Source organism: Megascapheus bottae, chromosome 6, assembly GCF_031878675.1.
Source record: "Megascapheus bottae isolate mThoBot1 chromosome 6, mThoBot2.hap1, whole genome shotgun sequence".
Lineage (NCBI taxonomy): Eukaryota > Metazoa > Chordata > Mammalia > Rodentia > Geomyidae > Megascapheus > Megascapheus bottae.
In genome coordinates, this window is record NC_143514.1 from 14,450,939 (window position 1) to 14,478,545 (window position 27,607).

At 36.7% G+C, this 27,607-nt stretch overlaps 1 protein-coding gene across 2 annotated transcripts in view; it reads right to left on the reverse strand.

The window, feature by feature from the left end:
- Col11a1 (collagen type XI alpha 1 chain) overlaps nucleotides 1–27,607 on the reverse strand; it is a 179,037-nt gene that overhangs the window by 15,033 nt on the left and 136,397 nt on the right. For both annotated transcript variants that reach the window (XM_090333682.1, XM_090333683.1), the window contains 8 exons: nucleotides 22,527–22,580; nucleotides 21,726–21,833; nucleotides 21,406–21,459; nucleotides 20,724–20,777; nucleotides 19,927–19,980; nucleotides 11,821–11,874; nucleotides 11,601–11,708; nucleotides 10,714–10,767 (listed from right to left, as the gene is read on the reverse strand). In XM_090333682.1, coding sequence (XP_090189808.1) covers nucleotides 10,714–10,767; nucleotides 11,601–11,708; nucleotides 11,821–11,874; nucleotides 19,927–19,980; nucleotides 20,724–20,777; nucleotides 21,406–21,459; nucleotides 21,726–21,833; nucleotides 22,527–22,580 — 540 coding nt within the window. The remainder of the gene's footprint in view (nucleotides 1–10,713; nucleotides 10,768–11,600; nucleotides 11,709–11,820; nucleotides 11,875–19,926; nucleotides 19,981–20,723; nucleotides 20,778–21,405; nucleotides 21,460–21,725; nucleotides 21,834–22,526; nucleotides 22,581–27,607) is intronic.

Sequence of the window (27,607 nt, forward strand, 5' to 3'; positions counted from 1 at the left end):
GTATCTTAAAATAACACATGGCCTAATTAGCTTTCTAATTTATTAATGGCATGATTAAAGTAGCACTGTTTTTACCTTTACTATTTTCTGCTCTCACCATAAATGCTTGGTGAATCACCAATTGAGAAAAGAAAATTATATTACCTAATAGCATGCATTTTAACAAACTCTTTTTTGTGTGAGATGTAGTAGCATGTTTTTAAAGAAACAACATCAGCATTATACTTTTGCAAGGTTGTGGCACCATCAAGTAAATGTCAGACTCTGTGTCAGAAGAAAAAGAGGAGTAAAATATGCCCAAAAATATTTCTAAGAGAAGTGAAATCATAACACAGAACCACATACTTGTACCAACAAAAGGAAACATTTAGAAATATTTTATTAAACTTGGCCTATGCCAATCTTAACAAATCAATACATTAAAACCCAACACCTTCTCCAGATTAAAAGCATAAATCTATGACAGAGTCCATATTCTTTTCTTCAGTCCTCATTTTATATTCAAAATCCCACACATCTGATACCGTCAGTAGTGAGAGAATAAAAGGGCATGTTGTTTGATAAGCACGAACATTTCAGCCACCTACTATAGGCACTAATTTTCAAGGGCAATGTATCTATATATCTCAGTTTTATCCACAAAAATACCCTAAAAATGAGTATGTGTTATAATGAAAGCAAAAATTAGGATTATAAAACTTAGTAAACAATGTAGTATAGGCCAGGAGTTTGGCCTAGTGGTAGAGTGTTTGCCTAGCATGCACGAAGACCCGGGTTCGATTCCTTGGTACCACATACTTAAAAACAGCCGGAAGTGGTGCTGAGGCTCAAGTGGTAGAGCTCTAGCCTTGAGAAAAATCCAAGGACAGTGCTCAGGCCCTGAGCTTAAGCCCAGGACTGGCAAAAAAAAAAAAAAACAATGTAGTATAGTACATGATAATTATTTTCCTTAGTTTTAATCATGTTATAGATGGGTATGTACCAACTTTCTCCTGTCATTTTAATAGAAGGTAGTATTCATAATTTTAAGTGCTCAGGCTCAATATTAAACATACTAGACTTTGAGTTTTGAATGCATTTTCAAGGTTTTCCATATATATTATTGACAGAATTTAAAGAATTTTAAGTAATAGGCTCTCATAACATTACAGTATGTTAAGTTCTCATATAATAATGAATTTGCCAAGCAAACCCAGATTTTTCTTCTATAGGTAAAAGTAGAAATTAGTAATATTATAATATTGAGAACCTTATAAATATCTCTCTGAACTTAGAACAAATCAAAAACATCAGCTCCACATATAAAAATTTAATTCCAAATATATGTCTTCTATTTGCTCTGAAAGTTACTGTAAAGTAAAAAACCTTAGGGAAATTTAGAATTCATAGGCAATAAAGAGAAAACAAAAACAGGATCATATATCCTTAAATTTGAGCATACACATCAAATACTTTCCCCCTATGAATTATGGAATACTTGATCTGTTTCTCAAAACTCTAGTGCATTGGAGTTTAAAGAAGGTACAGATTCCACACTTCATTTAGAAGATAAAATTGTAGCAAATTGTTTATTTTGCTGAAAAGCAGATGCTTTATTATATACACCTATCTCATCATTTTGAAATGTTTTGCATTTCAACTCTGTTTTCATGTAGCATTGGAAAAAATCAGTAAGTAACCTTTTATTCAGGCTTTTACCATTTGAAAAATAATGCTCAGATATTTATTATTTTGTGGAAAGAAAAAATATATGATTATTTTAATATACTCTTGTCACAAGGTAAAACAATATTGTTTTTATTTAAACTGGAATGAAGAGGTTCTTAAAAGAATATGAAACAAAAGCATAAGGCTAAAGCAAATGTTAGTTCTGCCTCTACATGTAGGATGTATTTGTTTGTTGTTATTCAATTATGGTAATTTTGCCTTTGTAGCACATGCAAATGTAGTCAGAATTATTCTTCCTTTTCAAATAATACTATCCCCACTTTGTCTGATGACCATCTACTCAAGAAACAATTTCTCTTTTTAAAAATGCATTTAAGAAAAATTCATCATCCAGGTTCATAGTTGTACTTAGCTCTCTGTTCATTCCACACGAACTATTTATCTACACTTTTAGAATATCCACTCAGTGATTCTAAAGAATTCAAAACATGTGTCCATAGGCATAATGAATTAATGCAAAGGGAGAGATGTCAGTGACATTTTTTGCATGAGAAAAAATGATCATTTAGAACAAAAACATTACTGCTGCAGAACTCTAACAGAGCTAATGACAGAGTGAGCACTCAGCAAGCAGAAATGATTTTTTTTTTAATTTTCTTCTCAAAAAGGCTCTGATACAATTGTTAGACTGTTAACCATGTGTGGATGCCCTGTTTGGTAGAGAAATCAGTTATCTTATCAGGCAACACCCAGTTTGGAAAGATGAAAGAAGGTAAGTTTACTTATAGCTAAGTTTGTGTTTAAAAGTTGAAGAACGTGGATGGATGTAGCATCTTTGAAGAGCACATTACCATTAGCAAATCGCTATACCTATAAGGAGAAGAAAAAGATCCAGTAGGTAGCTGCTGAACTCCAGTGATGGACAAGCTGTAGTCAGAACAGGCCTGAATGTGACTGGGAATATATTTATATTTACAATGAGGTAAAAATAACTCATGATGACACTGTTAGTCATAAATGTCACAGTGCCTCAGTGCAGAGTCACATGTATCTTGTATGAGTTTTCAAATCTCTTGTAAGTCTCACTGAGACATTCTTTTCCATCTTCAATGATTTGATTATGCTTCTAATCAGGGAAGAAATTCCAGAAGGGGATGACATTTAATTGGTTCAACATTGGGTGTATTTGGATTATCTGATTTAAAGTCTACTATAGTACCTTTGACACTGGGCTCTAACTGCCATTAAATGTTATAGTTTTTATCCCTTTCATTTCCTTTATCTTATTTTAGTTTAATTTTAGATTTTGGTGCCCATTCAGGGCTTTGAACTCAGCCTCTACCTCAGTGCTGGACCTGAGATTTTGTACTCAATGCTAGTACTCTACCACTTGAGCCACAAATATAATTCAGGCTTTTGGGTGGTTAGTGGAATTAAGGGTCTCATGGACTTTCCTGCTTGGGCTGGCTTTGACATGGTATCCTCAGATCTCAGCCTTCATAGAAGCTAGGATAACATGGATGAGCCATTGGCACTGGCACTTCCATTTGCTTTTATTGCCATCTATTTTTAAACTAGACTGTTGGACATAAACAATCATTCTCTGAGGTTTGTTACTTGTCACCATAAAAGAAAATCAATTATTTAAAAATTTTTCTCATTATACTTTCACTTAATAATTATTTTGATATTCAATAATGTAATCATTGTTTACAAATAATTCATTTAATAAACATAAAACAGCCATGAAGTAGAATGTATCAATATATTAATTCAATTTGTTTAAGCTTCATAGCATTTCATGGGACAGGTGATCAAAATGCATTTTGCCTGCACTAGAATTAACTCCAAATGGATCAAAGACCTGGAGGTAAAAGCTGACACACTGAAAACTTTACAAGAAGGAATAGGAGATACACTAGGCCTCCTTGGCACAGGTAGAAACTTTCTTAATAAGGACCAAGAATCACAGCAAATCAGAGAAAGGCTGGATAAGTGGGACTGCATTAAACTGCAGAGCTTTTGTATGGCAAAGGACATAGCTAGTAAATTAATTAGGAAGCCTACAGAGTGGGAGAAGATCTTCACCAACCATACAACAGACAAAGACCTCATATCTAAAATATATCAACAGCTCAAAAAATTGAATCACTCCAAAACTAATCTCCAAAGTAACAACCATCCCATTAAAAAATGAGCCTAAGACCTTCGGAGGTAATCAAATGCCAAGAGAAAGGACAGGAAAACTTAGGATCATCTTCGTCCTTTTTCCTTGTAGACTGACACTGAAAATCTAATGGTAAAATCTGGGTAATGTGATTGGTATTTTAAAGGAATGTTTAAAAGTTTATCTCTGTATGATTTGGTTTCATGCTACTGGATAGCAATTGGACCTATTTTAGAAAAACATTTAGGGAAACCATTGAGCCTAAGTTCCTTTGAGTCTGGCTTACTTCACTTAATAGGATTTTTTCTAAGTCTTTCCATTTCCTAACAAATGGGGCGATGTCATTCTTTCTGACAGCAGCATAGAATTCCATTGTGTACAAATACCACAACTTGTTGATCCACTCATCAACTGAGGGACATCTAGGTTGGTTCCATATCTTTGCTATGGTGAATAGTGCTGCAAGGAACATTGTTGTGCTAGTGGAACAAAATTTAAAAGTAAAGTTGTCCTAAAGTTTTGTTTCATAAAAGAAACAAGGAAAAGTAGGACTACCAAAATGGTTGCTTAATTGCTATTTCAGCTTATTCTTGTAAGTTACTTTATAGCAATCCCCAGCAGGTCCATGGAGAAGGACAGCAGATCCTCATTCAGATGTAATTTTGGCCCTCACGCAGTTCCAGGTAAGATCATGCTTAGAGACTATTTCTGAGTTGACCTTGTTGCTTCTAATTGGATTAAAGTGGCCTTTTGTAGGATTCATTGATCTGAAAGCTGCAGTTTTGAGCCTGCCTGGGCAAAGCAAAGTCCCTGTGAGATTGTGGTGTCTAATCTGGCAACAGAGTGCTATTAAGGCAGTTACTTTAGAGCTCAAAGCGGCAGAGTGCTAGCTCTGAGCTGAAAAGCTGGGGGACAGCACTCAAGCACCAAGCTCGGGTCTCACAGTGGCAAAATGCAAGCCTTGAGCTGCAGAGCTGAGGAGTGGCACTCAGGACCTGAGTTTGGGATTTAAAAGTGGCAGAGTGCTAGCCTTGAGCTGGAGAGCTGAGAGACAGCACCCAGACCCTGAGTTCAAGTCCAGCAACCAACAAAGTGAAATGCCAATGGGATGTTTATCCCGGTGTGAAGAGACACTATTGGGATGAAAGCAATGAAGCATCCAGATGCAGTAAGCCACTGCTTGGATGGCAGAGATGGTGTCATATCCTAGAGTCACTCATGCTTGGCCATTCAATATTAATCAGAGCCGGGAGGTCATAGAATAGTTTGTAAGCATGCCTTACTAATGCCTGTGCCTTTTATAACTGGGCAGGAACTTGTCAATCATCTGTGATAGTGGGTAGTTTAAAGTCCTAACTGAGTGAAGTTTGATTTGACACTGGCCACAAACTCAGGAAAGTTTGTGGATCTGAGGCTTGTGTCCCCATTGATCTGTATATAGGCCTACATAGGTAACTGAGGCTTGTTGGGGTGGCAGGGATTAAGTTCCCCAGACAATCAAGAAAATACCTTTGCAAATGGGTGCTAAGTATGCTACACTATTGTAGCCAAAGAAGGTTTGTGCAGTTGTTGAACATTTTATATGATCTCCAGTTTGGAGTAAAATATTGCTCCTGATATGTAATCCTGACAACCCCTTGGTAAAATAGGCTAAACTTTTTAAGGTCCCTGGTCAAGTACAGAGACAATGCCCCTGAGTCAGCTTGAAGAAGTTACAGAAGCTGAATCTCCGCCCATCAATCCCCTTTAGATGAAGGGACCAGAGTCATTTTTGGAAAGTGAGACAGGATAAAATTAAAGACATGGGAAAGAGTAGTAACAGATGTGCAAGAGTGGAGACTGGACTTATGGGGAATGGCTACAAGTTCAAGTCTTCTATGACTGCCTAGAAAATCCTAGCCTCATTTAAAGGAAATCTGGTTACTAAAAGTTGTCACCCTGGTATTCCTTTGGAAAAATTAATGGGGTGCCAGCCTGCAAAAATGAGTATGCTCAGGAAATCATTGGGAGACTTCACCAAAGTCAGGTCTTAGGGTAAGCTTCTCTAACCAGTCCGTGCAGAAATTTGCAGGTGACCCAGCAGGAGGTGTGACATTCCATTGGAGCTGCTGAGAGACAAGGTTGATGCCACACATCCTGTCCTGCCTAATCCCACCACTCCAAAGCTGCTTCCTGAGAGGACTGGAACTAAACCCTTGGTGGTGGGACTTTCTATCTGTGCTAAGTTCAAAGTCCTCTAGGTTTTTGCAGCCATTATGGTGACTCTGGATGGGTGAAGGGAATTTTCCATCCAGTGCTGAACAGCCTAGAGGTGAGAGGTGCAAATGTAAATGAGGGCTCAAATGAAAAAGAGAGAAAGGTTAGTAAAGGTTTTGGGAGAGGAGTTGAAAAAAAATGGTTTGTGAAGGATAAGAAAGGATATGTTCATGTGAATTATAGAAGGTTTGAGTATGTAGCCAATGGTATGAGCATTATCTTAAAACTGGAGATTACAAGTAGAATTGGTAGGTATGTAATTGAGTTAGCCATGATGCAAGCAGGGTCAGGATTGGTAGACTGGTGTGAAACTATTCTTTGTGCCCACCTGAGGGATTGTTAAGCATGCTTCCTAATTGTGAGAGCTTTTTCTTGGGTGCAGAACAGGGAGGGCATGCTATATGCCCCTCCAAACCAAAGAATGCTGTCTGCCCGAGTCTGATAACAATTGTTGGCCCCCCAAGTCAACTGGTATTGTTAACCATGATTCAATCCAGTCTACAGGCCTTACAAGTTGATTTGCAGACATGTTCATCATCTGGTTTCCAGTACCCTGGCACTCAAGTGAACCGGACTGTGATTCCCAGCACTCCAACCACTGTGAAGGTAGCAGGAAAGAGCTACTGGGTTCATCACTCCTAGGTGAAGACAGCGTGTGAGGATCCTGGACTTTCAGACTCCCAGAGAACTCACTGAGGTCCCTAGCTAAAGTTGTCCTCCAGAACAGAAGAGGACTAGATATATTGTTCCTAGAGGACTGAGTGTCACCCCGGGAGGAGAATGTTGCTTTTGGGTGAACCACACTGGAGTAATAAAAGATAGCCTGGCAACTGTAAAGAGGAGACTAGATGAGCGAGAAAGGGAGAGACAGAGGTCCGAAGGATGGTATGAGAGGCTGTACGACTGGTCCCCCTGGGCAACTTCTCTAATCTCAGCCATTATTGGCCCACTAGTGATTATTATAATGTTATTGTTGATTGCCCCTTGTGCAATTAATGCGATGATATCCTTCATAAACAAGAGGGTTGGAGTTATCAAACTGATGATCTTACGCACCCAGTATAACCCCATTTTTACTAAAGGAAACTAGTCAAGGATTTGACTAGGCTAAAAGAAAAGGGGGGGGTGTTGAGGGGAGCAGGGAGTGTTAAGGGGAGCAGGGACTGGTGCCATCCAGAATGCCTAAGAGTTCCCCTGCCCCATTGTGGAAGGTCGACAATGGTACAACCGAGCCACCTTGACCTCCCCCCCCAATGAGGAGGGATATGTGGTACAGCCCAGCCACCTTTGCCCTTCTAGGGAGGGGCAACCTTGAACTTCTCCCCACCCGCATGAGGAGGGATATCCGCTTGGGTGGGGAGGGGCCAGGCTTTGTGTGGAGACCTTTCCAATTTGTGCATCAATTCCAACTAAGGTGATAGGTAAATTCAAATACTGGTCTGTAACCCTATTGGCTACCTGCGTGTGGCTGGACCTGGTAATGGTCCCTCTGTGTATGTGACGATCCCATTGGCCACCTGTGTGGCCAGGTTCGACCGCATGGGTTTTGCCCTTAAAAACCCTGTATGAGAGCCACTCAGGGTCACAGTGTCAGCTCCCGAGTCTGCACTGTGTCTCTGGCCAGTCAGTTCACCATCTATTTCCCCAATAAATTCACCTTTTTATTAAAAAAAATGGGCCAAAGACTTTTAAAGAGAGTCTTCTCTAAAGAAGAAACAAAAATGGCCCATAGACACATGACATCATCTGTCAACAGCTGCTCAACATCTCTGGTCATAAAAGAAATGCAAATCAAAACAACTCAAAGATTCCACCTCATTCCAGTTAGAATGGCCAGGATCAGGAAATCTAATAACAACAGATGCTGGAGAGGATGTGGCCAGAAGGCATCACTACTTCACTGTTGGTGGAAGTGCAAACTCATTCAACCACTATGGAAAGCTGTATGGCAGTGCCTCAAAAGGCTAAACATAGATCTCCCCTATGACCCAGCAATTCCACTACTTGGCATTTACCCAATCATCCAGAAACAAGGGCATACTAAATCCACCAACACAACAATGTTCATTGCAGCACTATTTACCATAGCAAAGATATGGAACCAACCTCAGTTGATGAGTGGATCAACAAGATGTGGTATTTGTACACAATGGAATTCTATGCTGCTGTCAAAAAGAATGATATTGCTCCATTTGTTAGGAAATGGAAAGACTTAGAAAAGATCATATTAAGTGAAGTAAGCCAGACTCAAAGGAACTGAAGCTCAATGGTTTCCCTCATTTGTCATAATCAGTAGAAACCTTGGGTTCTCCTAGCAGAGATTTGCAATAGAGCAAAACCTTGATACAAAAGACCATATAGTATGATGTTAATTGAAAGGACCTCCAGGATATTGAAACAAAAGCCATATAATGAATGATTGTTGTCCTTAATGTACTATGTTATCTCTCATCTCTTTTGCTGTCCCTTGGTTATATCATATTGTTACAGTATCTCACTTTGTTATCTGATATATTGGATATATTTGTATTTGGTTATTTGAAATTGGATAGGGAAGGGGGAAAACCACGATGGGGGGTGAGGTGGGGGGGGATAATGGGTACCAAGACATATGAAAGGGTATCAATGTATGTGAATTAATGCACCTTCTATCTAGTAAATATCATGTAACCCTTTTATTAATTACAATAAAAAATATTAAAAAAAACTGAAGGTAAAATACAGAGAAAGAGACACTTTCCTAATGTTATTTTAGTAGGTGATGGCACTCCATTTTAAACACAGGGAGTTTAGCTTGAGAGATGAGAATGTGACCCAGTAGGTTAATTTTAAGCACATTAAATACTTTTCATTAATCAGATTAACCCATCCACATTAATCTTAGCTAACTTGAAAAGCTCATTATGTTGCCATGAATAGCATTTAAAGATGGTTTCTCCATCCACACTCAATCTCACAAGCCCTATGTGTTTTCTTCTGAGTGATTATATATCATAACCATTACAGCCAGAGCAATTATCAAGTTGCAATCTGTACATCCATGTACTGCTCAGCAAACCCATTCACAAGGAACTGGACCCATGCTGCTTTCTCTGATGTCTAGTGTTCCACTTTGCCTACAAAGATTTTGTTTGCCTCTGCCTTTTTATCTGAGAAAAATCACATTTATTTGAGTTAGAAATGTGAATTTGTCAAGCTGCAATCAGCCAGTAAGTCTGATGGTTTTATTTTTTAGTATTAATTGAAGGAAAACTCCAACATGATCCTTCTTTATTTCATCTGCAGAAAGGTCAGAATACTCATGGAAAATCCAAAATAAGAAGTAACAAAATCTCTGGCTCATTTTAGGATGATATTATGGCAAAATGTTTTATTTTTCCAGTCTCTGAGTCGGAAGCGAGAAGTTCACTCTAATATCTAAGGATTATATTCTCTAAACCAATGTTGAGAACCCTGAGTTGAGATTGTTTCAATCAGAGCCTTATTTCTATAATGAGGATTTTGTAGGCAATGTTTATTTGGGATAATCTGCTTTCAGTTCATTAGGAACAGTCATTTATCTAGGTACAAATAAATAGTCACGAATAACTTTAGTGAAAGTTTAAAAATGAGCCATTGATGTTTAGAAAATATGTTTAGGTAAATATGTTAGAGGAAATTATTACAGATTCTTTGTCTACTTTTTTTTTACAGATTCTTTATTAGGAGGAACTAGTAAAAAAAAAAAAGTCTTCCTAATTACTTAGTATTTTGAACCCAGGACTCATGGCTTCCTGTGTATGCATTTGGAACTAGTGAGATAATTAGTGAGTCAATGAGGAGTATTTGAATAAAGGTTACTTTACTCTGTGGAAGAGTTGACCACTTAAATTGTCTGTATGCTTGCCTAATGCTCCAAGCATTGTTTCTATTTTGATTAATCCACTGTACATATTAATTTAAAACAAACAATTTCAAGTATGTCTATCAGAAAATAGAATTCATTTATAAAGCAATTGAGGAACCTACTAAGCAAGGTTTCAAAGGGCATGCTTTTCATTCTCAATTTCTGTCCTGATTTTAGTAAGCTTAGCTTGGAAGCCTTTCATAAACTGTTTACCAACTGGTGCTTTATTGCATTTCTCAAACGTAAAGTTTATTAGAGAGTGAACAAACTACACCGTTTAAAACTATCCTCTTTGTATTTTTTCCTTTTACTCCTGAGATTTAATGTTTTATCTCTCAGCCTATTTCTCTCATAAAGAGAACCATCTGTTTGGTCAAGGAGTCACTGCCTGTTTGTGCCAACATTGCTCTTTCAAATGGACTGCCAGGAAACAAAGTTTAATTGCATGCATTGTGGGGAACTGTCTGTACCAGGAAAATGATGATCTGGGCCATTAGTGACATTTTATTCTGAGTAGAAACAATATGTTTCCCCCAAAGGGTACAAGAAAGAAAAAAAAAACTCTACTCCACCATGGAAATCATCCAAGTTGATCCGTTGTGATCATTTTTCTTCATTGTAGGCGTGAGTATTTCTTTGAATGCAGTTTGCAAGCTAAAATTTCAGGTATCCCAACTTATAAGCAATTTCATCTCAGGAATTCTCTTTAACCAATGACAAAATGATGGATACTCACCAAGGGACCTGGAGGTCCATCTTGACCTGCAGCTCCGGGAAGACCTTGTTCTCCCTACAGGAATGAAAAAAAAATATCTTTTTTAATTAAGAACAGAGTATTCATTTTGATAATTCATAATGAAAGGAACAAACAGCATCTACTAATTTATACAAGCTTGACAATATACATGTGTAAGGAATTGGGAATTTGTGTGTGTGTGTGTGTGTGTGTGTGTGTGTGTGTGTGTGTGTGTGCACGCGTGCCAGTCTAGGGCTCAAACTCTGGGTCTGGGTCTAGGCTCTGTCACTGACTTTTATTTTCAAGGCCAGTGTTATACCACTTGAGCCACAGCTCCACTTCCAGCTTCTCTGGTGAATTGTGTGTGTGTGTGTGTGTGTGTGTGTATGTGTGTGTGTGTGTGTGTGTGTGTGTGTGTGTGAGAGAGAGAGAGTCTCACAGACTTTCCTGCCCAGGGTAGCTGTGAATTGTGATCCTCAGATCTCAGCTTCTTGAATAGCCAGGATTACAGGTGGGGAGCTACCATCTCGTAGCTTTCAGTGTTGTATCTTTTAACTGTGTGAATAAGTCTCTGTACATACACATGCAGGTAGACAGGCATGTATACAAATTGCATCTTTGAGATGTTACACTTACTTGTCTATTCTGCTTTTCCAAGTTCATGTTTTACCATCAACCCATGAAACAGATGTCACACTTAAACATTGTCAGAGCATCTGACATCATTACCCATGATGTACTGAATTCTCCTCCATCATCCTTCCTACCCACTTAGAAACTCATTGCATCATGACCACGATGAACAAGATGGGCATGAACATGATGGAAAAAGTTCATATAACATTTCTATTATATTCCAAATAGCATCTTTTTGTGGAGGTGCTCACCACGGGCCCAGGAATGCCGCGCAGGCCTTCGGGTCCAGGCTTTCCAGAAGGGCCTTGAGGACCCACTGGACCAGTTTTCCCAGGGGGACCTTCAGCACCTGCTTCTCCCTGGTGAAAAAGAAAACGTGAACAGAGACATGGTGAGATAAAGTAATCTCGGCATTATGATTTGTGGATGCCATGCATGCCAATGTTCCGTCAGAATGCAGACATCCTTTACCTTGGCACCTTTTTCTCCCTGTCGTCCCTCTGCGCCTGCAGGACCAGGAGGACCCTAGGAATACAAAGGTACATTTTACTAGGTGCCAACCCAGGAAATGAATGCCATTGAGGACTGGGTTACAAATACAGTCCCCTTACTTGTCAATTACTCCTGCTTGTGGTTTTATTGCTGCTAGATCTACAATAATTTCCTTCAGACAAAGGATAAACCAATGCAACAGTGATACTCACAAGGCAATATGTTGGAAATGATCTTTACAACTTGAGGGGAGGGAGAAGAGGAGAGAAATGAGGGATAGGGTAAAAGTGTTCAACAAGAAATGTGCTCATTACCTTACATATGTAACTGTAAGCCCTCTGTACTTCACCTTGACAATAAAATTAAATACAAAAAATAAAAATGGCATCTTTCATTTGTGGTAGATAAAATGTGCCTATAAATCTATATGTAGATATGCCAGGTATAGAAGTGCTCACCTAGTATCATTTCTGAGAAATACCAGGTCAAAGCCTCCCACCAAAAATATCAGGAAAAGGGTATGTGCAAGAAGGAGTGTTGGGCCAAGAAAAGAGGGATACATGAATGAGGGAGAGGAAGGGAAGGAAAAGTGCAATGGGGAAGTCATTGTATCTACTACAAAATTAAGAAAAGTAAGAGAAAAGGAGAGTCAAAGGGAGATGAAATGATGAAGCCATTGACACTCATCAAGAAGCACTGCATTCATAAGCTGCTTTGTTATATGGCACCTTCCTTGTGCAACTACTTAAAGATAATAAATAACAGAGGAAAGATATGCATGATAAAAAAAGAAAAGTAGCAAAGCACAGGGTTGGTACTAATCAACCTGCATTGTGTATGTGATGTGTTGTATTCAGGTTTGTTGAACTGACACTCCTTCACAGAACTACTTCAAGAGAATAAAATAAACAAAACCTAACCTACCAGGTTCAATATCACACTATTGTTTACTTTTTGGTGAAGCTTGGGTTTGAATTCAGTTCCTCAAGTTTGCTAGCCTGATGTTTGCTAGACTCATAACACTGAGATAGCCCCTGAAATTATTTTTAATGGTTAATTTAAGGAAAGGATATTGATTCATGCCAGACATGTACAGGACTGCCAACTGCCTAAGGTGTCATCTCTCTATTTGAGGTTTCCAGTTGGCAGGAACACAGACATCTTCCTTCATGTACAGATTACTTTCTATGAAAAGAGTCTCATGGACTTCTCTGCCTTTTCTGGCCTGAATTTATGATCTTCTAAATTTCAACCACTTGTTTAGTTTTGGATGGCAGCACATGACTCTGAACCCACCTATGAGTTGTAAAGCAAGTCTCATATCTCATAAACTTTTCTGCCTTTCTGCCTTGAAAAAAGGAAATAGTTCATGCTGGCCTTCAACTACAGTCCTCCCATTCTTGGCCTCCTAAGTAGCTTGTATTAAAAACAAAAGCTACTAACACCTGGCTCTCAGAACCACTTTTAGGTACAAGCTTTCACTTAGAATACTAAAAAGACAGAGTACAGAATTTATTAGATTAGAGATAATCATATAATGTCAATGTAAGCCAACACAAAACAAAGTTTAAAACATACTAATGAATTAAAATACTTCCTATGAGTATAAATACTGAGCTATTATTTGTTATGTAAAACTAGAAACTACTAGAAACCAACTGAATATATAAAATTTTACTTCAATCACGTATTTGTTTTAGGAGTAGCCCCTTATCTAAGAAGATCTATAAGCCCAGCACTGTGGCTCACACCTGTAATACTCGCTACTCAGGAGGATGAGATCTGAGGATCATAGTTCAAAGCCAGCCAGAGCACTACAGACTGTGAGACTCTTATCTCCAATTAACCACTAGAAAATTGGAAGTGGGGCTGTGGCTTCAAGGGTATGGTGTTATCCTTGAGCTGAAGAGCTCAGGGATAGTGCCCAGGCCCAGCGATCAAGCCCCACAACCTACAAAAAAGAAGAAGATCTATATGTTTATTCTTAAGGGATAATGTTGGAGCTAAAGCAAATAGAATTTACAATTATGATAGCCAACATATCTATTCTTTTTCTGTGGAACTATGTAGCTCACAAATATAATTAATAGAAAAATTACCACTTTTTAATCCTAGTATTAGAGTAAGGATATTGAACAACAAAATACTCTTTCCACTTAAGATATAACATATAAGCTTAAGTTCTGAGACACTAACTAGAAAATTAACCATTTCAAATAAATGGCATTTAATTGTCCCCCTACTTCTTCTTGTACCCCATCTTCTTATTCTCAAAGTCATTAACTAAAATTGGGATTGGGGGATGAAAGGAATAAAAATATGTCACTTGGTGAGACAAAGTTGAGGAAAGTGTCATATTTTAGGTGTTCCCCTTATATTCTACTGGTGAGTACAATGCAGACTTTCACATTTGTTTTTAAATTCATGCTTGAAATGAGTATCAAGAATCTCATCAAAGATGGAGAATTCTCTGAACTTTTTTTTATTTTAGCAGACTTATGAAGACATCATTAGCAATTACTTTATTTTCTGTACCAAAATTTATTGAGCCTTAATCCCAAAGTATAAAAGTACAAATTCCATAAAGAACAAATTCATAAAGGTGGTACCAATATGTTGGACAAAATAGACACATACAAACTCTTTATGGCTGGGTGTGTAGCCTTGTGGTAGAGAGCTTGCCTAGCATGCATGAAGCCCTGGGCTCAATTCCTTGGTACCACATAGACAGAAAAGGCCATAAATGGTGCTGTGATTCAAATGGTAGAGCCCTAGACTTGAAAAAGCTCCAGGACAATGCCCAGGCTCTGAGGTCAAGCCCCAGGAATAGACAAAATAAGGTCTTTATAAACTCTGTACTGTACTATTCATGTAAAATGATTTCTGTACTGAAATATAAATTTTGAATTTTTCTGGTAGTAAAATGTTGGCCATAAAAATATTTTAAAATGCAAGGTAAATAAAACCATTACTGTGTCTACTATTTGGGAAATAGAAATAATAAAATTTCATAAAAGAATAGGTTATTATTCATTAAAGATGATACTTTAAAATATTGAAATAGGTGTCTGTTGTTTTGAACTTAAACATATAAACTTTATAGTGTAAGATTTACAAATATCTCGTGTTCAAAAAACAAGCCATATACTAACTAAAAACAGGTGAAAAAAATAAACACCTTTCACACCAAGAGAAAAACAATCTGAGTGGGAAGTCCTAAGATAAATTTGACACAACAGAACTATAGCATTCCATAAATCTGTAATGAAAATAAAGAGGTTCATCATTTCAAAAAGCTGTCATGCAGAGAATCCTTATTAAATGACTTCTGTATTCATATTTTCATATTTTCATTTTAAGATTTATTCCTTATATATTTTACCCTGATGGTAGGTTTTTATTTCAACTAAGATTAAAGTAGAAACACTTTCTCTAGGAGGGTTGAAAATTACTTTTGCCAAATCCTAGTGTCTTATATTGTTAAATATGTCTTGAAAAGGTAGACATTGTAACCATTTAAAATATATTTATACATTGCTACTGTAAAGGTATGTATAGAGGGGTTATAGTTATTTGAGTCAGGTAATGACTACATCTCTTTTTGAGTAGTTTCACTCCTTCCCACTATCTCTCTCTCACACATTTTTCCCACCCATCTCCTTCCCAATTTTATAGTTCATTTTCAACATAATACTCACCCACTGTCTCACTTTGTACATCGCTTAGCCTCCCAGACAGATATATTTACAAACAAGGCAAAAGGTATAGAAAACAAAAGCAGCAACAAAGGAAAAAAAACCCTCTTGTTTCCATTTCTTGGAGTTCATTTGAGTAATATTATTTTATATGGTCATATGTACATAGCTATTGAGACTTTTTTATTCTCTCTTAAGGTATCTACCTTTGTTCTCACTGTATGAATGTCTAAAGACCTTTTGTATTGTTTTTCTTTTACTACCTAATGTGTTTACTTTTAGATTTCTAGGCACAGTCTAGTTACCATGAATGGATCAAAAAAATGTGATGATTTAGGGTATTAAGGTCATGACGGTTCCATCTTATAAATGATTAATACTAATTATATAAGACAAGTGGTCTCTGTCTTCTCCTCCTCCTCCTCCTCCTCCTCCTCCTCCTCCTCCTCCTCCTCCTCTTCCTCCATCCTCCTCCTCCTTCTTCTCCTCCTCCTCTTCCTCCTTCTCTTCATTCCTCTCCCTTTCTTCTACTTCTTCCTCCTTTCTCCCTTCAGCTGTTCCTCTCTTTCTTTATTCTCTCAATATTCCTGATCTCTCTACCTCTCTCTCATCCCACCTTCTTCTCTTTGTTTTCCATTCTAGTTACTATCAGAGAAGATGTTTCTAAACATAAATATGTTTATCTAAAGACAAATGCTTCCAAGATAAATAAATATCTAATATTTCTACTATGCTTAATATGCAATACAATTATTCATTATTCTATTCATGCCCCAAAACATCTGAAAATATTACTTGTACTCCAGAAATATGCTGTGCATGAAAATAACAAACAAATAAAATTTGTAACCCATGCTTGTATTTGTAACTTCATGCCTATATTGTAGTCACTCAGGGAACTGAGATATGAGGATCACAGTTCAAAACCAGATAGGGCAGAAACTACCAAGAGATGCTTATTCACAGTTAAACACCAAAAAGCTAGAAGTAGAGCTATATCTCATGTGGTAGCATAGGCCTTGAATACAAAAGATCAGGGATAGTGCCCAGGCAGCACTGAATTCAAATTGCAGAAACAGTAAAAAAAGTAAAGAAATAAAGAGCTGGGTGCTGTGGCTCACACCTGTAATCCTAGCTACTGAGGAGGCTGAGATCTTGAGGATCAAGGTTCAAAGCCAGCCCGGAACTAAAGTCCTGGAGGCTCTTATGTCCAGGAGACTCTTATCTCCAATTAATCACTAGAAAACTGGAAGTGTGGCTGTAGATTAGGGTTAGGGCCATAGCCTTGAGCTGAAGAGCTTAGGGTAGGCATCCAGGCCCAGAATTCAAGCCACATGACCAACAAAAAGAAAGAAGGAGGAGGAGGAGGAGGAGGAGGAGGAGGAGGAGGAGGAGGAGGAGGAGGAGGAGGAGAAAAGGAAGAAAGAAAAAGCAAAAACAGAGAGAAAATATTTAAAGTGTAGAAAGTTTTAAAAATGTGGTAAGAAACATAAGACATTATAAAATATACGAAGATGACCCAGTTTGACAGTGAGAAGGCTTTCTTAAAATTCTAATTTCTAATCTGAATTCTATCATGTGGATAGACTAGAAAGGAATACAAAATTTCAACTTCTGACTATCCACAGCCAAGTCCAAAGACATAAGTGCAAAATTACTCAAAATAAGTGGTTCAAGCAGGCTCCTAACTTAGATTCCATGCTTGCTCCAAGGGAAATACAGGTAGATTAGAGTATATGCTGCTGTGCTGGCTTAACAGTGGAAAAGGAAGGAGGAAAATAAAAAGAATTGGAGAATTGAGAATGACATTGCTTTCAAAATATTGATAGAAGAAGCTAAATTTAGTAGAATGTCCAAGTCAATTATAAACTCTTTTTTTTTTTTTATCAATACAGGGTATTTTTTGTAGTCCCGGGGCTTGAACTCAGGGGCTGGGCACTGTCCTTGAGCTTTCTCAATGGTAGTGTTCTACCACTTGAGACACGGCACCATTTCTGGCTTTTTCTATGTATGTGGTACCAAGGAGTCAAATCCAGGACGATTGAAAGGAGACAAATCCAGGACTTTGTGAATGTTAAACAACCATTCTACCACTAGGCCAAACTCCTGGTCCTACAAGGTATTTTATGCTTACCTACTTATCCAATGTTGGTGTTTGTCAGGGGCTTGAAAGCAAATGTCCTAGTTTGAAATTTGAGTTCACAGGAAACAGACTAGAACATTTACAACAACAATTCTATGTGTGCACAAACTGTGAGTGTACATGTATTTGAAATATATGTGAGGTCCCTCTTTTTATACATATTATACATCATGTTTGCATATGTTATACATTATATATGCTAAAGATTCATTTTTTGGATTTAATATCGTACACTTTAATTTTTCTTTTTGCCAGTCCTGGGCTTGAGCTCAGGGCCTGAGCACTGTCCTTGGGCTTTGTCAAGGCTAGAGTTCTCCCACTTGAGCCTCAGCACCACTTCTGGCTTTTTTCTATGTATATGGTACCAAGGAATCAAACTGGGCCTTTGTGCATGCTAGGCAAGCACTCTACCACTGTCCCAAACTCCCGGTCCCCCTTTTAATTTTTATCATGAACATCATTTGGTAATAGAAACTAGACTCAAATTCCATTATTTATACTTTTATAGGCTGTGCTGCTAAAATTAGTTTAGTTACTTTTAGAGATTTTTTTTTCATAAAATGACAGAAGAGTAGGAACTATGATAACTTGATTGTTGAAAATGGCTCACTGATATAAGCAACAGAGTCTTCCAGATCCTTAAGGAAATATATATTTAACCTGAAATGTTAATAAATGCATGACCTAAGGAACATGTTCTACAAACAATTTGATTTTTCTATTTGTTCAATTACCATTGAAATGTGGTTTCTTAATATCACTGCCATTCCTGCATGCTGATCAATACTCTATTAGGAAGTCTTGTTATTCATTTGTAAGATTTACTCACAGAACAGTGATACCATGTTGAACATATTTCTAGGCATGGTTTACATGACATGTTAAAGCAAACTATTGTGCCCTCCTTTCTCTGTTATCTTTGATGGAAAGAAAGTAAGGATGGTATAAAGATAATTTCCACAAACAATATAGAAAACTCAGTTTTACAGTGAACTAAAGGTATAAATGAATATTAAGACTTTTTTTTCCTTCTGAATCTGGAGTTTAAATTTAGGACTTTGTGTGTTCTTGCTTAGCTTGTTTGTTCACAGCTGGCACTCGCCCACTTGAACCACACCTCTAGTCCCTACAATTTTACATTTAGCCAAATTGTAAATTTCTAATTTGGTTATTACAGTTCTTGTATAACAGCACGTGCTTTTCATAAAGTGTTTTTAAATGTACTACCACATTAGACATGGCAGGTGGCAAGCAGACTGAATCTAATCGTTTATGGGATAGATCAGAATTTAAGTTGCATTTACAGAATTAACTCGGCACAACTCTGCACTACTTGATTATATGCTCACATTCACCCAACAAATGACAGTGGGACTTTAGAATTACACCATACTTTTATGTTCCCAAACATTTCCTCTCTGTGACTCTCAGTTTAATTACTTTCTTTCCCTGTTGTTCCTAAATTGCTGTTGTTTGGCAAGTCTATTTCTGTTAAAAAAGAAAATGCAATTTCTATCAATGTAAGTGCTCCCACTTTAGCGATAGTATTCCTGGGTAATATGTTTCCTTTGTAATATGTTACACAAATTTACATCTAGGAATATACTTTGTATATATAACTGACCTTGTTAACAGATTTTACACTATCTTCCTTTATTATGAAGATACATTTAATTACCATCTTAACAATATTTTATATATTCATTGGCCCAGTTCAGCAGTGATCATTATAAAACTAAAATAAAGTAAACTTCAACAATAGAATTTTCATTGGCAAATGTTACTAAAAATTTATTGCTAATAAGCTTTCCTTTAACTTATATACCTGGAAAACAGGCAGAAAATGTTTTAATGTTGATTATAACATGCACACGATTTTATTTGTTAACATGTATATTTGAAACTTTACAACAGTTTCAAGAATTGCAATCCACTTTATGTTGCTGACAAATGTAGGCATTTGGCTTACATTTTCTTGTACTTTAGCTTATCTGTTTGGATGGGGGAACACAGAAAGGGTGGGATAAAGGCTGAAGACATGCATTCCTTCTACTTCTTACTGTAATAATGAAATGGCTCCAGTGTGTTCATTCAGTTTCAGAAGTGCTTTAACATGTTTTGGGAGACACTGTAGGATATCATTCTGCATGTCACAACTTGCTGCCTACAGCTTACATATGTAACACATGTGGCAACACACATTGGCTAAGAAGCAGATGTTTCAAAGGAAGGATTCAAGAGACTTACTCTTTTTCCAGGAGGACCTGGTGGACCAGCCTCACCAGAAGGACCGGGAGGACCCTACAGAAAATACACATGTAAAGTGAAATCTTCTTTGAAACACGGCCCACTTAAGTTCTCAACCTCTCAGCCAAAATGAACTCTTCCTCATTTCAACACATCCATCTTTCCTAAAACACAAACTACTACTGACAACACCATTTCTGGCGTTTTTCTATATGTGGTACGGAGGAATCGAACCCGGGTCTTCATGCATGCTAGGCAAGCACTTTAACCACTAGGCCAAACTCCCCGCCCCAAAGCTGACCTTTTATAAAGTGTTCATTTTTACTCCACTAGCATCTGGCACATACATCTATTAACAGAAATTTACAACTGGCAATAATTCTAACAACATAAAAATTAGTGAAACCATGCACATATTGTCCCTAAATTTCTACCTGTAAAACACAGACATTTTTATACTGAAGTGATTGACCTACATCTTGACCTGCTAATATCCAGTCCAGATTTGTTAGGAATAGAGTTCTACTTGTTTCCTACTTAAGTGAATGCCTTCCTCTACTTTCTTCCTAAATAGACGATAGGTCCAAATTACACATTCTGTGGGAGATGAGTTTTCAACAGAAATTCAAACATTTTTGACAATTCTCTTAGAAAAATCGTAAACACATTGAACTCTGCTTTTGAAAAGCTGAGTGCTTCTGATTATTTCCTAAAAAGACAGCAACAGCAAAAAAAAAGACAAATAAAAAACAACTCAAGACTAGTTGAAAATGGGAAAAATAAGTGTTGTTGCTCACCGGCTGCCCCGGATCTCCATCTTCTCCCTTGTCACCTCCAACACCATCTTGACCCTAGAATAAATTGGCAATCAAAAATCAACCCAGATATTTCTCATTCTTTTCTTCCCCCTGGGGGCTGGGGGGGGGTGGGGGAAGCTCTCCTAGACTAAGTGCATTCTTGAGATAAAGTTTTATCAGATGGACAAATAAAATTACTATCCTTTATATTTCTTCAGGATTGTAGTGCCTCTCATTCTCCATACAGATTTGTGAAACTGATTTTCCAATCAAAATGGAAAGCACATGAGACTCTTGACTCAAAGAAAGGAAAAAAGAAAGATGTGATTTGTGTCTGTCCTCTTACCACTAACAGATAAGATGCAGTTGGAGAAAGAGTTTATATTACAAGAGACAAAAAGGGAGATCCCACAACTTTAAAACAGCACTAGCTCTCCTCAGAATTATTTGTACTGTTAAAAAGGAGAGGGAAACTAAGAAAAATAAAGACTTTCATTCTGTAATTTATTCTACATCGAATAGCCTCCAATGATATGGATGTTTTCATAGTTATGATTTCTGTTTGCTTCATTTGCCTTTCTGTGTTTCACTGAGAAGGGATTTTTTTCTTTATCTATTACCTGGAGCTAGAATGGGAAACCACCACCGAGACCATCCCTTTACATTTCCATGGGATACTCACGGCAGGACCAGGCTCTCCAGGAGGGCCAGGGTCTCCAGGAAAACCAACTGGACCCTAGAATGAGGTGTGGAGAGAAAAAAAACAAGCGCAAGGTGATTTTCTTCATAACGTTAACCTGTCTTGAAAAAGCAGGCATTAAAAAGCGGGGTAAGCATTACTGGTTTTCATTGGAAGGAGCATTGCTTCAAAGTGAAACCAGTTAAGAGTGGTTGTGAAGATAGGAAAGGATAAAAATTCAATGTCAGCGACTAGGTGCTGGAGTCTTAAATGTCTACTCTTTTCAGAAAAAGTTTCACTGAAAATTTGGAGACTCAACTCACCGGGTTTCCCTTGGGACCGTCGTCACCTGGTGGCCCCTTAGCACCTGGAGGCCCAGCAGCACCTGGTGGGCCAGCTTCTCCCTTCTCTCCTCGTTCTCCTTTGGGACCCTGCAAGAAAAGAATTTACTTTGAAGGTGCTCCATCCTACGTTCCCCACACCACTTCCTCCCCACCTTGGTGGGACTGAGGTTGGAACTCTAGGTTTTGTACAAGTCAATCTTTGAGTCCAAATTTTTAATATGAACACACACTATGCCAACTAATTCTTTACTGTAAGAACCTATGTTGAGCAGTATAAAATACCTACAATAATCCCAATGTAAATACACTTAATGCCAATAACCACCGTGTCTCCAAATATGACAATCAAAATGCCCCTGGATATGGCCAAGCCGTTACCAGGAGTTTGGGAGGGGCATAGGAGACTCAACTCTCGTTTAAGCCAATCTATGACAGAAATTATGACTATATTTATTTGATGCAGCAAATATTTTCAGTCTAAAAATAGTGAGTCCACCAATGAGAATGCAAATGGTAAACACCTTACAGTTTTAATGTTTTCATGTTTATAGTTTTGGGGCAAATGTGATCTTTTTTTTTTGAACTACATGTGATCAAGATATACAGAACAAATGCAGTTATTAAACCTCAAAATTCTGCACTTGCACTTGTGAATATTTTAATGATGGGAAAAGGAGACTATAAAACTCAAAACTAGGTAGTAAGCACAAGCTTCAAATGCTCTCAAGGCAATTCTTTGTAACAACTACCCTTCCATATTGACAGGAAGATAATACTTACGCCTGAACCTGCTTCACCAGGAGGCCCGGGATTTCCTGCTTCTCCAGGTTCACCCTAGGAAAGACAATGAATAAATAAATAAACCAAGGATTAGAACATATTGTACATCTCCACCAATACAATCAATTAATAAATTGTTTAAAAGGCATGGAAAAACTTGGGTAAGGAAAGGCAATTTTTGCCTCATTTACAACATACTTCTGTTTCTCAGGAGAGGAGACAGAATCAGTTGGGAGAATGCCACACAAATTATAGGTTCTTCAGTGTTCTCATTAATCGACGTTACCACCATATCATTATAGTAGATGTCTAAGTCCTTACTAACAAACTACATATTTTGCATCGTATAGACATTCATCTTATAACCAAGTGTATTGATCAAACTTTCCAAAGTTCTTGTTTTTATAAAAATATAAATTTGCCTCTTTTTTTTTTTTTGTTTTTTTGGTTTGGTTTGGTAGGTCATGGGACTTGAACTTGTCCTGGGCATTGTTCCTGAGGTCTTCAGCTCAAGGCTACCACCCTACCCTTGAGCCAAGCCCTACTTTCCATTTTCTAGAGATTAATTAGAGATAAAGTATGAGGTCCATTTGTGCCCAGACTGGCTTTGAACCTTGATCCTCAGATCTCAGCCTCCTTAGTAGCTACGATTACAGGTGTGAGCCACCACTCCTGGTGCCTCTTCTTTTAATAGCTAGAGTATTAACATTCTGGTAGAATGGGCTTAGTGGGAATGTAAAGGAAGACATTGAGGAAAAAATATGAGAGCTAAAAGTTACTTAGGTGAAAATTAAAATAATAAAATTTGAGTAATATATGTTATACATTTGATAGCTTTTATGATCTCATTGTTTATCTGGTGAGGATTATATGTTAGATCAGTTGACTAATAAATCTACTAGACTAAGATGTCTTAGTGACAAAAGTCCATTGTTACTACATCACACTTATTGTATGAAAGTAGGACTTTCTCAGATGACCATTTAGTGAGGTCAAGCAATACATTCTTATTGTGCATTTCTTCTCACTACCATTGGCTGGACATTCTAGAATCGGTAATCCTAGCATATAAGAAAATCAAGGACTGAATTTTTGATATTTTTTAACTTCAACATTTCTAATATTCTCATCCCAAATTTTTCCTAAATGGGGATTTGAAATTTATCATATCATATATGGTATAATAACTGTATATAAAACATCTTCTTCTTTGAGAATAACCACATTTTAATTTTTTACATTATCTTTCATTATCTATACCACAATAGAAGACTTTCCAGGAATTTGTTAGTAGTATAAATGGGTTTGAATCTGGCCTCTTATAAGATAAATGGGAAATATTTCCATTATTTTTATATAGAAATTTATGAGTAAAATGTTGCCAATACATTATTTATAAAGAAAGTAATCATTCTGTCTCAAATAATGGAATATAAGTAACATTTTATGAGCAACATTTTTTGAAATAACTAGTTTTCAATTCAAGTCAATTGTAAAACATCCATGTTACACAGTTTATATACAGAGTCCATAATTTTTTTATTTAGAAAGACAGGGAACTTACAGAACATGTACAAAGTATTTTCTATGTACATATGATCTCATGGTATTATCAAAGAAAGTTAAAACTAAAGGCAAAAGTGTTAAAATATTTTTAGGCAGCCTCTAAATGGTTGTTCTTCATCTTGAAAATTCTAAGTTAAAATTATATTCAGAAAATATTACTTTGATATGTTCAATTAAAGGGTAGATGGTGAAGCAGTATGTCTAAAAATAGTCAAAATTTAAAAATAGATTTTGAATACTACAAAATCTCACCATTTTACAGGCCCACAGCAAGGTGTGAGCTTGAATGTTTCCACATCCATCCCAAGGTTTATTGTTTTCTGTTTCCATATCTTGGAGTTCTTTTCAATTAGCCTTATCCTATATGGCCATATGCACATAGCTTTTGGATATTGCACTGCTTTGCTAGGAAAATCCTAGATGTATACTAATTATTACAATGGGGGAAAACATTTGCATTTTGTTTTTGTGTTTGAGTTGTAAATATTCTTTATATGATTTGAATACTAATAATTTATGATTAAAACTTCATGATTTCAAAATATTTTCTCTAGTGGTGTCATAATTTATGTAAAACACTTAAAAAACAAAATGAGTATTAAATACTTAGTATTAGAAATTGAAGAACAATGTGTTAATGTCCTTTTTCAAAAAGACTTGGAAAAACTACATTATGGATATTAGAAACAAACATTCATAATATAAATAGCAATAATTGAAGACACTAAAGTAGACATTTTCTCAAAGCTTTAGAAAGTATGTAGGGCAGAACAGCAAGTAAAGAAAACAATGCAACAAAACTATATTATGTAAATTAAGACTGTTTACATAGGCTCATATTTAAATAAAAAATGAGAAATGTATAATCTCCTTGATACTACATTTACTTTTTGTGCAAGTCCTGAGGACTTGAACTCAGGGTCTGGAGGTTATCTCTTTGCATTTTTGCTCAAGCTTAGTACTCTACCACTTGTACCACAGCTTCAGTTCTGGCTTTTTGGTAGTTAATTGGAGATAAGACTCTCAGCTTTTCCTCAGATCTCAATTTGTTGTGTAGATAGGATTATAGGCATGAGTCATTAGTCTAGGCTCAATCTTCTGAATAACAGTGCCAGATTGATCATATGATGGTACACTGGTAGGGGATATATAAGATTATGAAATCTTCACTACTTATCAATGATTTAAATTTATGCCATTATATAGTGTGCTTGATTAATTAAAGCTTCTTTCAGATGCAGCAGTAAATCATTTTGTATGTCTAGAATTATAACCATGGAATGAATATTAAACCAAGGTCTTGTTAGGTTTGTTTCAGGAAACTTATTGAAGTACAGAAGCCAGTTACAGCAAAGCACATTACAATGGAAAAAACTGAATATCTTTGTATAAAGGATACCATAACTAAAGATTTCTACTTTAGTAAAGGGAATAAATTTCCAAAATAGCAATTCAAACATACTTAATGAAGACCAAAGGAGATGAAGCAAATTACAAAATCTGTAGCAAATTATATTATTCATTTTCTTTTTCTTATTGTTGTTTTGAAGTACTCGTGTTTGAACTCAGGACCTTTCACTTACTGGGCAAATAGTCTGCATCCATCTCTTTTGGTTGTAATTATTTTTTTTCAGATGGGGTTTCATGACTTTCGCATGGGCTGGCCTCAGACAAAATAACCCTATGTCTGTCTCCTACCTTGGTTCACAGGCCCCCTACCGGAGGCCCAGCCTCCCCAAATTCTTAAAAGGAAATATGATTCAAGGTCTAATTCTTTCCTGTTTTCTGTCACATGGAAAATTGCAAAAGGAAGTGCAAAATCAAAACTGTTTTGTCCTGTAAGAAATTTCACACAACACTTTTTAAGGATGTAAGAGTCAAATCACCCACCTGACTGAATCATTTTCCCAAGATACAAAGTGAAGATAGTGTCACTTAACCAGATTTCAACCAGAATGAAATGAAATAGAACTTCCCTGAAGCATCAAACACCTGGCATCAGTCTTCTTCAAGTCTCACCAAAGTAAGAGCATAAAAATAAGCAAAGGAAGTACTTAAAACTACTCCCTAGACATTCAAAGTCTTTAGAGATGAGTAAAATGTGTGGAGACAGCTACTAAAATAGACTATTTCTCACAACTGTCTAGACAGAGTTGGAGCCAAGAGGAGCTGATGAAGGGAAGAGGAAATGGTGTGACATTGCCTTGATTTGCTGAAACAGCTGTATCGACAAAGACCTACTTAATGTTGACACCTGAGCCATTCTTCTTAAGACAACTGAGCTCCATGAAAAATGGTCTTAATCCTACTCTCAAGTACTAGAACAGTTTCAAGATACAACTTCCCACTTAAGATAATTTTAAAAATGAAACTGTCAAAGAAACAATTTCATCTACTCAAAACAAAAAGATCTCAGTATTTGCCAATTTTATAATTAAGAAACTAGCTTAAATAATCATATAGGCTTAATTATAATGATGTGAATATGTTAAGCCAAAATTAACATCAAAGTAACATATTATATTGTGTTTTTTGAAATTTAAATTCTTTAATTAAAATAAATGAAGTTAGCTGGGTGTCAGTGTAATGTAGAAGACTGACATCTTAGGATCATGTCTCAAATCTTTGAGAAACTTACCTCTGATTAACCTCCAACAAATCAGAAGCAGAACTGGGACTCAACTAATGGAGCATTAGGTCCTGAGTTCATGCCTCAGGAATGGCAAAAGTAAAATTTAAAAAAAAATGAATTTTAGAGCATGAAAAAATGCACTAAAATGTGCTGAAGGTAAAAAATCACTTTTAAGAAAGTTAGATAAGTCTAATTAGTAAATTTAGAAAAAAATGTCTCCTTCCATCTTAATGTTTGGCATTTAAGTCTTTACACCTTCAAAATTGACCATTTAGTTTTTAAATCAAGCAAGATATCTATGATGGTATTCTTGAAAATTCTATTAGGAAGTAAGCAGGATGCATAAATAAGTGGATCATTTTGACATTTCCACGAGAGGAAGACCAGATTTTTCTGAATGAACTCATGCTTGCCAAAAAAGTAAGAAATTCCAACACAGTTGCTATGATCCATGCCAAGTAGTTTCAGAAGTGCCAAAAATCAAGTGGCAATATTGGTAATGGAATTATAACTCAACATATGACAAAAGCAACGGTCCATTGTTCTGAGAGATGTTAGGACCTCCATCCCCCCTTTGAATCAGTTCTACCAAATTATATATTTTTCTACACTCAGTGCTAGTACTTAGAGGCACTGTATTCTCAGACATTGAAGGATTGGAATGGATTCCTGTTTATTCACATTCTAATTAGAAATATCAAAGCTTGTTGAGATGACTGGAAGTCTAACTCTCAGCTTTCTAATCTTCAAAAGTTCATAATGATGTTACCCTCCTCCTGAAGTAGATGCACTGCTTAAAAAAAAACTCCATGCATACCATTTAGTACAAAAAAAAAACAAAAATAAAAAGGATATCCCCTCAAATCATTTCAATTCTAGTGCA